The 16,637-nt window shown below is 43.1% G+C and overlaps 1 protein-coding gene across 2 annotated transcripts in view; it reads right to left on the bottom strand.

Moving 5' to 3' along the window:
* The window catches only part of prkg1b (protein kinase cGMP-dependent 1b), a 120,776-nt gene that overhangs the window by 72,362 nt on the left and 31,777 nt on the right, over window positions 1–16,637 (bottom strand). For both annotated transcript variants that reach the window (XM_035406191.1, XM_035406190.1), the window contains exon 3: window positions 8,531–8,644. In XM_035406191.1, the coding sequence (XP_035262082.1) occupies window positions 8,531–8,644 (114 nt within the window). The remainder of the gene's footprint in view (window positions 1–8,530; window positions 8,645–16,637) is intronic.

Below are 16,637 nucleotides of genomic sequence, written 5' to 3'. Positions count from 1 at the left end.
TTTTCGGCCACTTTTTTATTTTGTCTGATTGCAAAAGGATTACTATTTATATGAGAAAATAAAATTTGATGCAGCTGTATCTGGTTCTTGTCTCAGGCAAAACAGACCCCTAGGCTAGGACTTCGCAGATTCAAGACAACCCTTCTTATTACATACCCAAAGGAAAATGATCTTCTGAAATCCCATGCTAATCTCATTAAATGCTACCAGTAAATATATGGTTTAATATGACATGTAAGCCCTAACATTTACAAAACCATTATTACATTATACCTACCATTTAAGGAAATATTATGACAAAAGTAAATTATTCACGTCTTAGTGGTTCTAAATTGTGTTTAGCATTGAGTCTTTTTCCACATCTGCCATTCTCCTTCCTAGCAAATCACCCAAAACCAAAGATCTGAAGAATGAATTATAAACACATCATATTGACAAGATATGCATGTTTAGCATGGAACAATTACATTTACAAAAGTTATTAAAAAACACGTACTCAAGGCAATAAAAACAATGAAATCATGAGCTCTTTTGTTTTTTTCACTTTATTCAATGTTCATTTGTTCATAAAAAAAAGAAATCCGCAAATGCAATTGATGGATTTTGAGTCGCATCAAACACTACACAGAAAACAATACAAATTATTCCAAAAGTGTTCGAAATCTCATTATTTAGGCCATACATACAGTTGGCTATCATTATACTGGGTACTGGGTCCTCATCAGAACACTGGATCAAAAAATTAACCAGCCCTATGGCTTAAATAGGATAGGAGTTTTACTTAGCTACTGGTTTTGATATATACTTTCAGCTCCGAACCTTATGCTAAATTATTGTGCACTTACTTCGCGGTCACAGACTCAAAGGCAAAGAAAGCTGACTCATACTGCATGGGCAGTGGACAGAAGTCTGTTGTGAGGGGGATAAAATTTGTCGTTATTATGTGCTTTATAAACTCCCCCTGGTGAAGCTGTGCTCTATCAACCCAATTTGGAGGGATGACAACTATAAAAACAGTAATCATGCAATCATCACGCTCTCCACAGCTCATTCAATCCAACAATATTGGATGACAAAGACAAGTGGAGAGCAACCGCTTATTGGGTCATTTCTGTGAACCAAACCACCTGCAGGTCTGGCACCGGTTCATCATTAGCCTCCGTGTTCCAATATTGCAATAAGGTAGGACGTGCCATTACATTGGCAAATGGGATATGAAGTGGACTTTAAACAGGTTCTGTTCTATTTCTCTGTTTCCCCTCATGCCATTTGTTTACCTGTCAGAAACAATAAGAAGGCGCTTGCTAACGCTATGCAATTGTGTTCTCCCTTGCCCAATGGCATTCAGGCAACCAGCAAATGCATATGGTACGTTTGGACTGTGAAAGCGAATTTCTTCGACGGGCATGAGGCCGCTGAATGAAATGCATTAGCCCCAGGATCAAAATTTCCAGGACATCTTAACAAACCTACAGTTGAGTTAGATGTCAACAGGGCTTAATTGGATCACCAACTGAAGCACTAAACACCACGTACACGGTGTTGAAACAACGCGTTGAAGTGCTTCTTCACAAAGAGAAAAATCACTGGCTAATTCAAATCACTCACGAGGGACTGCGCAAAAAACAAAAGCAGGGAGACATCAGGATTTCTCCGAAGCTGTGCCGGAGTGAGGCTGATTGCCTCACGACCCACGTACCGCGTTCCCCGCACATTTTTTCCAGTCCTACCCGCCCCTTAGCGGAGGGCATCCTGGGTCACGGATCTGACAGCCTGGCATTCACTGAGTGACACGGAACTTCACAGAGGGGTTGCGCGAGAACAAAACGCAGAGGCTAAAATGCTACGAGTGCTTGACCCACAGCTGCCGGTGATGCAAATGACTCAGGGTAGGAGCCAGGCCAGTTCACAATGCTCCGCCAGTGTCAGTCCAAACCAGCCAAGTTATCCTGTTCATGCCAGTTGCCCAGTACTACCAGTTAACCAGTAGAATTTAACTTTTCGGAGTTAAAAAATATATCAGGATTAACAGGCTTCATCCACAAGCGAGTGGAATCCAATTTAGCCAAAGAATCACACTAGTCTCACACCATGCCATTAATAGTGTCTATGGTTACTGTTACAGATACACGTTATGGAATTTTTGGGCAGTTATCAATAACCAATGTATGTCGGGCCAAGTTGGTCGACAACATTGCCGCAGTTGTACATTAAAGCACAACTGCAAACAGCAGCCAAATTTCCACATTCATAGAAGACATAAATAAGCACAACTTATGAAGGCAAAAATGTAACAAATTTTATTTGTGTAACAAAATATTTCCACTTGCTTACTTTATTATTAAGCAGGGAGCATGACTCTAGAGACTCTCTGTATAGCTTTGCTTGTGAGTTTGACTGGTAAAAATGAAAAAGTAACAAATAAATGATAGAGGTTCAGACAATATGATTTGGCTACTCTTTCAGAATGACATTTTTGCATTATTTATATCATTGCCTTTGTGTTATTCAATAGGAAAATCTAATTATTAAATATGTTTAAAAGAAATATTAAACATATCAATATTGCATTACACGGCTGACTTCCTTTGGAAACACTTTTAAGCAATGTGTCTCACAACTTACATTTTTCATATGATCAGCTTTTTCAGCTGGATATGCACTTAAGTAATTTAGGTGAAGTACCCTTCTACTGGTGTGTACTTGCCTAGGGAATTGAACCTGTCAGTTGATCCATACTACTCTATACTGCCACCTGCAGTGTTACCTATAAATACAAACTATCATAACATACAAAATATCATTACTAACTACCATATGCCAATCAAAATTAAGCTAAAATGCACGCATTAATACAGTATGAATGAATGGTGTTTATTAAATTAAACATGAAGTCCTATCTGATGTGACAGAAATGATGCTTTTTCAATTTTCAGTGGAAACAGCTTCCAAGGACCTGATCACACTCCTCAAGGAGTGTAATTACCTCAGAGAGATCTTAGCATTTTCACACATAATTAGCCATTACCACTGACTAGAAACCTAAAAAACAGCACTTACTCTGTATGATGATTACAGGTTTGTGCTATGGCTAAAGAAATGACTAAAACACTGAAATGGTGGATGCATCTACAAGTAAGAAGGCCTGTGTGCTGCCAGTGTTCTAGACGGAGTGTTCCTGAGCGTTGACTTTCATTTGTAACTCAGATTAAGAAACGCCTCAGAGGTAACTGGAGATGGTGAAGCAATCAAATCGCAATGAAGGCATCTACATTTCTTGTTGGCAAAATGAGATAACTGAAGAGCGAAGAAAGAAATATTCTAAGATAATTATCGGGCAGGGAAATCAAACGTAATATGGAAGCAAACAGCAAATATGATACCATGCTGTCAGAAGTGTTGCCTTTACCCGATATGCCTCATAGCTCAGAGAAGGAAAATGGAGAGCAAAGATACCTTTTCTTTAAAAAAAAAAAAAGACAGACAGTCCACCCTGCTTTCATATGTTTTTCTTCATTCAGACAGGTAGAAAGCAGAGGGGGTAATAGACGGAGAAGGGACAACAGCTCAGAAGGTGCCTTGGCGGGGGATCGAACCCCCGTCCGCACGGAAAGGGTAAAGAGTCGGCTGCTCCACAGCCTGCATCACACGTCTTCCCAAGCCGAGACACATTTTCCAACCTGTAACAAGTTAAGGAAGAGGTGGGAAGAATGTGGGGGGGGGGGAGCCTGTAATTGGCTGAGAAGAGCTGTCTTAGCGGGGTGGCGGTGGCTTACAGACGGCCATTCAGAGACATAATGAATACGGTGCATCTCCGGTTCCGTCAGGTACAGGTGGGAGTGGAAGAGCGAGCGCCTCTCCTGCGTCAGTCACAGCAGGACCCCCCTCAGGTGCTTCCCGGCTGCCATTATACGGAACGGAACATGCCCGGAAACCCGCGGTTCGGATGCTACGGAGACGCCGTTAGCGCCCGTTAGCACTCATTATCCGCAAATGGTAATGATCGGCAGTGGAACTCCCTCCGAGTGCAACAATGAACAATCAGCCACATCTGTACCCGGTAATCTTTAGCCCCCGTGTTCGCTGGAGCGTGCTCGGATTGTGAATTCCTCTGGTTACGTCACATCTTGAGGAATTTCGCGTCCCCCTACTGTGGCCATAAAGACACAGATGTCACTCGTAATTCAAAGACTTCATCATCACCCGTATTTAGAATCATTTTAACATGACGTTGCCACAAATGTGTTACAATTAAGATTTACAATATCGAAATGAAACTCCGAGCTAATGCATTAAATGGGGCATGAACTGTAATGTGACACAATGTTAACATATTTGTAACGGCATGCAACTGCCACAAGCAATGTCAAGCCGTGAGCTGTCAGCTTTAAACAGATGGCATCTTTACAACTGCCTACAAAATTAAAGAGACATCAATATGGGAATTCAATCACACAAACTTCTGAAATATTGAATTGTTCCTTTCCTTATTCTATTAATCACAGTCAACACTTTGATACATCACTTTATGCCTGTAAAGCCAATCTTTATCAGCATTTTTACTACACACCTCACAGCAGAGGGGGGGAGGATCGGGGGGGCACTTATATAGCATTTAGGCTACCTCAACCAAGAGTAGTCTTCGATGTTTTTGGGATTGCAGATAATAGGTGACATTTTGTGTCCTGAACTGCCGCGTAGTTGGTCAAGGTGATGTGCTGTATAAGTCTCTAAAACATGTTCACCTTTTCCAGGCAAGATACAGTTGACCAGGTTTTTGGATTCCAACATAGGATTCCAAGATGACCTTTTGGATGCCAAGCCTCCTTGACAACAGCTGCAAAATTTAAAATATTTAATTGAATGTATTCAATAAATCCCAATGCAACAATAAGCAATACAATATTCAGCATGCTGCCTTCATTGATTACAGTTGTTGCCTCAACTGTAACTTCTTTTATGGCACAGAAAGCTACTGTATGAAGAGTGAGACTCCACGTATTCTACCATTTAGAACACATATGCTGCAATGGAAAAGAACCGTTTCCACTGATGCTTCAACATACTCAACGAGGTATGTCACAGAGACGGGTCACAACAGGTGAGATTTGGGATATAAATGTTTTATTTGAAGAAACAAATCAACAAGCATCTGTACACAGTGTTACCAACTGCAAGCCCTTTGAAAGGGAGCAGCTATTTAGCATAGTGCACACAGATTCTCCGCCAGGCCAATTGCAGGGGGCTTTTTGTGTCTTTCGCAGCAAAGAGGCAGAACAAAAAGAAACAGATATATGAATTACTCATGTGAGTGGTGCTCTTAGCATTTTGACAAACCTGCGATGCCGCATGCTATTACACGGGAACGAGCCAAGCGCAGGCAGCCAGATGAAAGGTGGCAGTAGGAAGGAATCTGCCCAGAAATGATGAAATACAAATGAAGGAATCCACCCGCCCAGGGCTCGACAGGCAGCCATCCGCGCCGTGGCGGGAAAAGAGCGTTTTAAAAGCGGCGCTACTGGGATGCTAGCGTGCACCCCACCGGAAAAGTGCCATTCCACGCGCGGGCCGCGCGGCTAGCTCCGATACGGCGAAGTTAACCACTTATCTCGAATTCCCTCAAATTCGGTCGGGCGTGGCAGCGCCGGGCATCAGATCGCCCATTCAACTGTGCCGCCCATGAAGAGGCCATTTGCCACCAAGTTACCACCGCGACCCGTATAAGGGAGAATTAATGATTCAATATACTCCACTGTCCCTGCGCTATCCAGAGGGCACAGCCAGCATATGAAAGGGGAAATATACTCTCCCCCGAGGTTCAGTATAAATAGTCCGGATGGAGGCGTCTCCATGGCAACAAGCTACTCAGAAAGCGCAAGCTATTTGAATGAAAAGGGCTGATTGACAAGCCTCGTCCCCCCCTCATCCCCCCCACCCCACCCCACCCCACCCCAACCCGACTCACACACCTACCCGACTGATCCTCGCACCTTCGGCTCGCAGAGTTTTTAATGTGAGAAAGCCCGCGGGACTCGAACCGAGCAGGCGTGCTTTCAGAATGGGGCCTCCCACGTCTTACCCTGCACCAGATAATGACACTGTGCGGTGTGAGCAGCGGTGCGGAGCGGTGCGGAGCTGTGGCACCCTGAGTGGACCCCCTCCACAGATTTAAATACCTCACGCACTCTCTGAATCATGACCAGCCAAGGTGTGAGCCAATTAATATTACTTGTCCGAGGCTGTTTCACCAGTAAAGCAAATGCAAACAGGCAAGGAAGCTGAATTTACCACAGGCATCCCAATAATAAATCAACAAGACATGCAGACCCCCCAGTTTAAATGCAAACAATGCACAGGCACAGATACCGCAGTATAAATGTTCAAGATGCAGAGACACAGACACCCCAATATAAATGCACCAGATGCACAGACACAGACACCCCAATATAAATGCACAAAAAATGCTAACAGGAGGTCTGCACTGGAGAGAAGAGAGGGATTGCTTTGCTTTGCTTTGCAATGCCTCTTGTATGAGAGAAAGATAGAGTAACAGACAATCTGCAACACATCACAGCAATGGAGCATGGTTTACAAAAAAAATAAAACAGCAAGTCAAATGACAATGATGTTCTACAGACAATATGATGAATAAATGCATTTTTTCAACTTGAAATATTTGAGCAAGGATGTGTTTTCTCTTTTGCACATATCCAAAAGTCCATTGCCTCAGCTCTCCTGACTCGAACTTTCATTTTGTGAGTTGTGTTTTAATGACAGTGGCGTTCAGTTACATACCATTTCACTACTTACACGAAGCACTCCTAGATGTTGGTTCTCAGTTCATCTATACTATGCCTGAAACGTACAATAGCTTTGACAGTGGACAGCCCCAGGACACATAACTTCTCAAACAGAACTAGGCCAGCTGCTACCACATTGGAAATAGTGCATTTTCAAAATATACATATTCAAAAAATGGCATATTTTCATCATTTTTAAAGGAGGATATTAGTGAATTGTCACTGAAGTGTCCCATAAGCCTCCTGGCTCTCCTTGTTTTGCACTTCCCTTGAATTTAATGGCTCCCCATGTACAGCAGTGAGGCTCCTGGGAACCCATGTTTGTGATTGACAGATGACCCAACGGGCAGCTTAAGGCTGGGTCAAAGCAGGGTGCCCCTATCTCCAGAGAGTCCACCTCCAGGGACAACTCTGCGCAAATTAATTCTGAACGCTGCACATTAGGGGATTCAGTCTGCCCTTTAATGACATCTATTCTGATATAAATCACAGAGCAAATAAGCTATATATATATATATATTTAAATCCTGACCATGAACACATTTGTGTGTGAAGCTACTGCTAAGGTGAAGGCTGCACTATTCTCTGTTGAGAAACCTTTTAGTTTGGAGAATGAGGCCTTTCGAGTATTACTTCCACAATACACAGTCCTGTTTCCCAAAAATATAACACAGCAATTGTGTGCAGCTGCTAAAAACAGCCATGTATGTCAATATTTCTTTTATGTGTTCAATAAAGAATGTTTACAACTTTATGGGAAAAGGCGCAAAACTAAACGACCCTTAATAGATCGAACAAATCCAGCAAAGCTTCCCTAATCGACAGGAGAGACAAACACACAACTCAAACACAAAGAGGTACTGCACAAAACAAACAGAAGAAATATGCGCTTTTCCGAGTCGCAAAGCAGTCTGTGTTAATACAGAGGTTCCCCGCTGATATAATTCATCCTTCAAAGATTACGCAACAGCAAATGGCATGCAATTTCTCTTGAAGAGAAGGAGGCCTTTCCAAATATATTGTTGAAGAGTTGCAAACATTCTCCTTTCTAACTACAAAATGTAATCTATTTTTCAAGGTAGCGCACATGTATGTGTGCATGCAGTGCCTTGAAAAATATACCCAGAAAACCAATGTGTTATATGAAAACAATTGAAGTGGACACAGCACACAAAATTGACTAATCAAATCTCCCAGAGCAACAGCTGCTGCTCTGACAATTTACATTTGCTTTAGCCCTCAGACCAGATTATGCTGAAATATGTGGCTGTCATCGGCAAGATTCGAGATTGAAATATAATGGTTGCATTTGTTCTTCAATGCGTTTCATCACATCTCCTTTACCTGCATCGAAACAAACTGCTTTGCCTTCGGATTGCATTGCGCAAAACAGGAGCGCGAGCACAGAAGGGTAAAATTAGCCGCCAATAGCTGTTCTCTGTGCCATTCGTAATCTTGGCCTTGACAGCATAGCCAAAAGAACAGGTCACTGCATGCAGAATGAATGTACAGTGAATAAAGACGGACCTTCCCTCACAGTGTGTAGGCAAACTCTAATTAAATCTAACCAAGGCGTGCAGGCAGCCTTGGCTAAATTTAACTGTGCAACAATAAGGTGCCATCACTGTAGTAAGACATGTTCATTAATGACCAGGACTTACAGAGATTACCCAGCAGTCTCTTTAAAGTTTTCAGCACAGTAGCGGCGCAGCGCGTGCACTGGTACTTACTTTTAACCGTTGCGGTCCTCGTGCAGTTGTAGAGGATGGCCAGCTCCCCGAACACTTTCCCGGGCCCCATGGTGCACAGCTTCATGCTCTCCTTCGTCACCTCCACCTTCCCGTCTGAAAGCAGAAGGACATATTTCCCGTTGATGCAAAGCCGGCCGAATTGGACGCGACAGGCCAGAAATTCGATAGCGGCCGCCGCCGCGCATTATTCTTCCGCGGGCCCGGCGATCGCGCCGGCTATCGCCTCCAAATAAAAGTCTCGTCTGATTACCCGAACGCACACGAGAGCGGGGTTTTAAAAAAAGAAGCAGGCTCGCCCGGGCGGATTCGCTGCTTCTGAAATTAAAGGCGTCGCGAGAATAATGGCGCCGCCAAGAAACAGCAGGGGGAAGCGTCAGCGAGCCAGGCGCTTTTCCCCACAGTCACATTAAAGCAGCGATCGCGTGAGCGTTACCCAAGCGCCACGCGTAAAACCCTCTGGGCGTGTCATTAACCGTCTTAATTTAATCTTCATGGTAAGCCTTACAGTGTGACCACCTGCTGATTACAATTGAAAAAACTGGCAGTGACCGGTAGTGTGCAGTGACAACAGTGGTGTGTTGCATGACATGGTACCCAGATTCTGCCACCTGTAGCTGTCCGGTGGTCGACAGAGAACAGGAGGATTTTTCTCTAAACAGCATGAAAGCAACTCAAATATTCGGTCCATTTCACATCTGGCATTGATTACAAATGGCTGTCTTAATCATAAGCATTTTTATTTTGTACTGCGGCCATGCAACCAGCCTAAATTTAATAGCAAGACAAAAAAAAAATAGTACAAATGTAAACCCTCCTTATATCATTTGGACTTATGACTTCATGTTTATAATCAGAGTAGGTTCAACAAGTCCGACTGTTACGGCAAACGTGTAGTCATGGCAACGGAAGCGTGAGGTGCGATGCCACCTGCAGAGTGTGAGCAAAACTGCAACGTGAGTTACAGAAGCTACAGAACCTCGCCTGACGGCTTCGCCATTACCAAGCTGCAGAGTACAAGGGTCCACGCACCCTCCATTAGTGCACCCTTCATGTGGAGCTGAGAAGTTCCAAGAAGTTCAAAGGAGTGCGCCCAATGTGTTTTCTGAATCCCTTTCCAGCTGCCTGTCCAATGGGAGCTGTGACCCTCCACTCAGGCAGTAAAGCTTTTTACCCCATGGAAGCGAGAGTTTGGTATGTTTCGAAATGAAACCGTGCAAGCTTGTTTCTCCCCCCTTCTTCCTACAGTGACGGGAAAAGTCTGTCCTGGTCTTGGAGGCTCAAACCCGAAGTGACACCAATCTGGCTCTTTGACATCAACAAATAGTGTATCTGGAGTGTGTCACATTTAATGGGCGCAGAGTTCTCAACTCTGAGACAAGTACATCCCCAGCTGTACCTCTGGAGCCTTTGAACTCCCTGTTCCTTTCAAGAGTGGATGACACCAAGCGGAGATCAGACACGGGCAGCTATGCGTTGCTTAAATTACAATATTCCGCACCTGGAGAATAGGCAGTTTTATTTTGTGCTCTGAACAAAATAAAGCCATTTACATAAGATTGAATAATTCCAGCAAGATACTAATGAACTAGCTAGGAAAACAATATATTTTTTTCTTTTTATTATTGTATATTGTCTCTAATAACAGTACAAAGTACAAAGAGGTACCAAGGACAGCAGCAAAGCATTTTAAAAGCATTTAGCAATAAACCACAGATAAGCAAGTTCCTGCATCCTAGGACTATTTCAGCATCCTGTAAACTGACCAGACTGGTGTCCTGAAAAAGCCACAAAAGTCAGGATGTGTTTTAAACACAAATTTTCAATTAAAACAAAATCTCTGCATTCCGCAATTCACAGCCATATGAAAAAACGGCTTACAGCCTTGGGCACACATTATAGACCCTGCCCACCCAACCCCCAACCCCCCAACCCCCCAACCCCCATACACACACCCTGAGATGAATGGACTCACCACAACAAGAGATTATAACCACAGGCAGAAGTGTGAGGTTTGGTTGTGGCGGCCACAATTCATTACCTCACTAGGCACACATTTTACAAGTGGCTTATCGGCAAACAAGCGTGGAACTGAGGTTCAGGGGGGTATCGCCAGAGAGGAAATGAATCTGTCTTAGTGGCGTACGCATCTAACTGCCGCCCCAAAGTCACGGAGCTGACGCTTCTGAGCCAATGATAAGCAGTCCCATTGAAGGCTGATTATGACAACAATCACGATGGGTCGTGTTAAGCACTGCACAAGCTGTTCTGTCAGAACAACCCCCTTAGCAGACCCCTTTGTTCTCATTTCACCCACGGAGGGAAAGCCACACTTTCCTTTTAATATGAGTACTTTTCATTTAAATTTTTCCAGTGCCCAGGGTTCAACACCAACCCTTTCCCACTTTCCCAGGGCAAGTAAAACCAGGTGTTGGGCAAGAAATATGTTCAGCTATTTGCCTGATTAGGCAAGTGAAAATTCAGGGCAGAGCAATTCATTATTCCGTTTTGTTCAAATCTCTGTTTGACACCACTAAGCCAAGCCAAGTTTTTACAGAGGCTTAATTGTACTGGCCAGGTTAACTTGCCCAGCCACGTAAGTAGCATTTTTACTATATTCACAAATGAACATCACCAACATAAAATCTGTCTGTATTTGAGCTATACTGCCAGAAGCAGCAAGGCAAAACAAAACATACAAAAATCTGATTCAGTTCTGTCTGCTAATGCGCTGTGTTTACTGTTCTTCAGTGTCCTTCAAGAACAGGACTTCTGTAAAGCCATGGCGCACAACACAGTTCAATGCGTGTTCCACTGCTAATATTTGCTTACAGCTCTCTGTCCTGCGGTCAAATAGAAAAGAATTGTTCTTCTGGAACGGAGGGATTATACACTCGCGCAAACGTTCTTCAATCGGAACGCAAAGAGAGAGCTGACTCGTTGAAATCCAGAAGATGGAAATGGGAGTTTTCCGATGCCCCGGGCAGTAACTAGGAGAACTAATTCTTAAGCTGCAGGTCAAGAAAGGGGCCGAGGGTCATGAGACAACTGCCAAAAACCAGGTGAGATCCCTTCCATTCACACTGCAAAGGCAAGCCTGCAGGCGGTGTAGATCACATATGCTTCAAACCATTTTCGGTCCACATTTCAGCATGTGGCAGGCTAAATGTTAAAGATAAATGGGATGTCAACATTGTTGGTCTGGTTACAGCTGTCTGTTTGAGCTTAGAGGATGTTCTCACTCTTACAGGAAGTGCCTACGTCAATTTGTACACGCGTTTGTACATCTGCGGCATCTTGGCACAGTGTTTAGCACGGTTCCCTTGCAAGAAGAAGGTTCTGCATTTGAGTCCTCTCTGCCTCAAGTTTGCATATTCTCTCTGTGTTCAGGTGGGTTTTCTCAGGGTACTCCAACTTCCTGTGAAAGATTACCTGCACTCTCCTTATGAGTCACTGAGCATTCATAAGCAGGGTGCGGGTAATCCTTATCTCTTACAGTTTTATATATTTGTGTGCCCTGCACCTGGCTATAAATTTGTGCACACATTCTATCTTCTTTTCCAGTTCCCTCCCACAGTCCAAAGACACGTAGGCTCCAGGCTAGCAAAAACATTTGTCAATCTCAGTTTGAATATCCTTGTTAAAGGAGAAATAAAAAGAAATTCATAAAATAGCAGTAACGGCTAAACCATTAGCCATTTTCTAATTGGTGTCCTTATAAAAGGGTGATATCATGTTCAGATTCCTTAGAGAGTGAAAAACTTTTAACACTTTGTTCTTGTGAGATGGTGAAGCTTTTTTCTATAAGATATGTGCACGGCTCTGCAGTATACTGCGACAAATATAGCTGGCGTAGGAGTGAAAGTCAAGATCAACTACGGACAGCTACTGTATACTGTATAACATTCAGCATGTCCATTTTACCCTACACAGATCACAGCAAGATACTATTTTGCATATAACTAATATGCTGTATGTAATTAAAGGGATGTTGCAAATAAATCTCACAAATTGCATCACTGCTTCGACAAAGAAAATCCATTAATTCAAGTAAATTAAATTTAAATGACATTAATTGCAATTCAGATAAAATATATATTTTTAAATCATATTTGAAAATGCTATTTATTATTTTTTAAGCATCACACAATATTATTAAAAATACATCAAAGACCATACAGGCATTTGTAATGGTTTTCATGCATAGAAGCAAAGAATGTTCATATGTCATAGACAAAATGCACCACACATATAAACATGGCAGCCATACTCCAAGTTTAAAACTGAAGTGGGAGGCAAGAGACGCCTTTGCAATTTGCTTATGAAATTGCAAATTCAAGCAACCATAAAGGCAATGCAAGCCACTTTGGATGACTTGGTCTCCAGTATCCCAAAAAAAAAAAGCCATGGAGATTCAGGCAGATTCTACCAGGCATGTAAAAAAAAATGCCAGCACTCTTTGAATCCCCAACCCATTAAACATGGAACCTTGCAGCACAGCACTGTCTGCCCCTTGTCCCCTGTTGTCATCCATCATAGAGATCATCTCCAAATGAGCAGTTAAGCCCACACAGACTCCCCAATAACCTCTCCGTGGCAGCGGGCGCGCAAATTGTTTAACAGAGAGAGGGGAAGCGTGTTTACGCTGCCGTACAGCTGTGCCGAGCGTCTGACAGGGCTGTTTAGCCGGAACCAGTGACCCACAGGACTGGCTAAATGGCAGGTGAGAGAACAGACGGGAGAGAGCGCACTTCCACACTTCGCCGCCTCTTTGCCCGAGCAGCTGGATGTGGCCCCGCGGTTTCCCGTGACAACTGTCACTCACGAGCGTAGTCGGGGGGCCCCCGACGGCCCTGTCGACAGAGAGCCCACGCTCCGGGGGCGGCGGGAGACGGGTGCCGCCGACGTAAAAAAACCAGCCTGTCATCCAACACAAACACACAAACACCAGGAGGAATGCCGACGCCTTTTTCCCATCCCCCCCAAAAGAGGCCACCAGGCATCCATTTTAAATTTTCCTCATACTTTTTTTCCCCTCCTGTTCTCCTTCCAAACAGCGCGTTCCAAATAAGCCCGCTTCAAGTTATGATTCAAATTTTTCGCTAACTGCTCGAGCGTACACAAGACATCCGTTTATGGTTGTCGAGTGCAATTTCGTCCGCCGGCCAGTTTGGAAACAAATTAGCCAAAGGAGTCAAATGAAAAATGGAAGTGGAAAGGAAGGGCTCCTCTGAGGAAACAGACATTATCGCAGCTTTGCTCCCGATCAAAACTCTGGGGCACACAGCCAGGCTTGATGTCTGGCATCATCACACAAGATACATCCCCCCCCCCCCCATTCCCTTCCAGCTGATAGTAGAGTGCTTGACTCTCAGGTTCAAGAAAATTTCATTATTAAAACCTTTTTGTTTGTTTGCCAGATGGTGCGAGTCAATACAATATAACTTAGCGAAATGCTACCGTTTGTACAACATGCAGCGTTACATGCTGTTCCTCCCCGTAAGATCTGATTCTCAGTGCAATTCAAGCATGTATTTGCACAGTGAATTTGAATGTCTATCTGTTACAGGGCCTTGATATTTTACTACCGGTCTGCATGCACAACAACCTCTATAGCAGCTTCTGCATCAGTCGCCCTACAGGCATCGCAACCTGTTGCTAATATTTAAACCTTTCATTGTTTAAATAGACAGTCAATTCAAATAAAAGCAAATATAAGAAAAAGGCAACCTAAAATGACCTACAGTATAGCGATAAAGTCCAATAGGTAATTAAGAGCAGTTGCTTAATCTCAACAGAAACCTGAAGGCCCATCAACTTTGTCCAATTTCTCATTAGTCAGCTGGACAACCTGGACCAATTGTCTGACAACTACCTGACAGCCTTTTTCTAAGCAGGAAAGCTAAATACTGTTTTGATTGTTTTTCATATGGTATCATTTTGCATGAAGGACAATACAAGGTCCTTGTGTCGGTAGATTGAGCATCACTTTCGTTCCTCTTGTCATAGGGTATAGAGGTCATATGCAAATCTATAGCACATTTGGCTATTATCTCTTATGGGGAGGGAAGTTGTAATTGACCTGAGCTGACCTCTACTATTCCTCTACCCCTGCAAAGATACAGGGTACGCAGGAAATAATTCAGGTATATCCCAGATTTCCTCCAGCATTTCAAACTAATTCTTCCAAATGACATCTTTAAATGCCAGATGCTCAAATGTCAGATATATAAAATGTTAAGTTTCTTTATCTAATCAATTATTTATGTTGTAATGGGGCAAGAGACGATGATTAAACTTTCAAAGATGTCATAATTACCCGGCTACTGCTGTAAGACGCTGCTGCATCTCCCGAGGGATAGACAAACACCCTACGCTAGCCGTCTCACTTAGCCACACAAGCACATTCTCTGAAACACAAAAACCCTCCCAATGCCACGCACCATCCTCCCACAGGACAGAGAGAGAGGATCTCATTTACCGTGGGAGACGTGCGAACACGGTCCTCCCACAAGCACCCACACTCCTTTGCTACATACTGCATCTGCTGCATCCGTGCCATGTTATCTGTGCAAGAGCACGCTGGCCATTGCTGAAGTTTGATTGGCATACATTTCACAGAGGCCTTGAAGATGGTTCAAAGGAACAACTACAGAATGAGAAAAAGACATGAAAATTCTACACTCCTACACTCCTTGGAACCCGAAAAGCAAAATCAGTGCAGCGTTTCCAATATTTGAAGTCGCTTGGTATGCCTTCCAACTGGTTTACAGTTTGCATGCATGTTGTCCATCCCCTGACAAACAGCAACGCTTTTACATTATGCATTCTGTGTCTGTCCTATCACCTTCTGAGGCATCACAGAGGTACGGAACAAGCAGGAAAGGCATTTGGATTCACATTAGTTAGAAGCCATTCCCGTACTGCCAGAGGAATTGAAAAATCCTGTTTATGCATACACACACACACACACAGAATTCAATCCACATTCTACGGCTCCCTTTGTGACATTCAGACGAGCAGACAAAAACATGCCAATGAGGACAAACTTCTGCCTCCGAAAACATGATGGCAGGAACTAAAAGAATATCACTATTTTGTAAGTATGTATTTACCTAACTTAGCCTGCTGATAATTGCAGAGCCGAAACATCAGGAAAGAGATTAATGTGACATTTAAATTACACTAATGGTTTCATCTCATCCTCTGTCAGGCCGGAAATATCCGAGCAAAGACATTGTGGATGGTAATTAGACGGATAAAAAGTTCAAGTCATAATCTTCAGTCACATCACCGCTGATTTCACTCATACTGAGTTTGCTCATACTCCGATGTCCCATTTGAATAACAAAGTGGCTGCTTCAAATGCTAAAATGAAATAAACAAAGCGGAGAATAGCCATGAACTCTTGATTGTGTGAATTTATCCAAAATACAAGTTTGGCCTTGGTACCAAGGCTGTAACATATCCGTACCTAAAAAAAAATATATATATATTTATATATAGTGTTAGGACTAAAATGACAGGCCATATAATATGAATCACTTTACTCTACCATTTTCCAGATTTCTCTAAAACCAGGTCATGCCTCCAGGAATTGAACACAAATTATTCCCCCAACTTCCCCTACCCCTGCCCCCCAGCAAGACACTAGGTTGGTTGCCAGGTGTTAGCAAAGTCTGCCTAATTGACACTGTAGTCCAGAGTAGGAACTTTGGAATGGTAGGCGCACCCAATTAAGAGGGATCTACACAGAGAATAAAGAGGGTTGGCATGAATTCAAATACTTGCGGTGCTGTTTTCTACTCTAATTGTATTTTATTTATTTATTTTTTTTTTTTACTCACTGGCATGAGTCACAAGCAAACAAATAAAGTTTCATGGGAGGCCAAACATAATCATTCTAATCTCAGAAAAATACAAGACTGCAACAAATCACTGTCACTGTACACAAAACAGTTCCAATATACGTATGATAGACCTTATCTGCAATATTGAGACAAATGGCAGGCAGTGAGGTTATAACATGGAATGAAAAGCTAAAATGTCATCACATTCATCTTTATCTTAGAATGTGGACTACCATTCA

The sequence above is a fragment of the Anguilla anguilla genome, chromosome 2 (assembly GCF_013347855.1).
Source record: "Anguilla anguilla isolate fAngAng1 chromosome 2, fAngAng1.pri, whole genome shotgun sequence".
NCBI classification, from domain to species: domain Eukaryota; kingdom Metazoa; phylum Chordata; class Actinopteri; order Anguilliformes; family Anguillidae; genus Anguilla; species Anguilla anguilla.
Note: the sequence above shows the minus strand (reverse complement) of the source record. Positions and strands in the feature narration are given on the sequence as shown.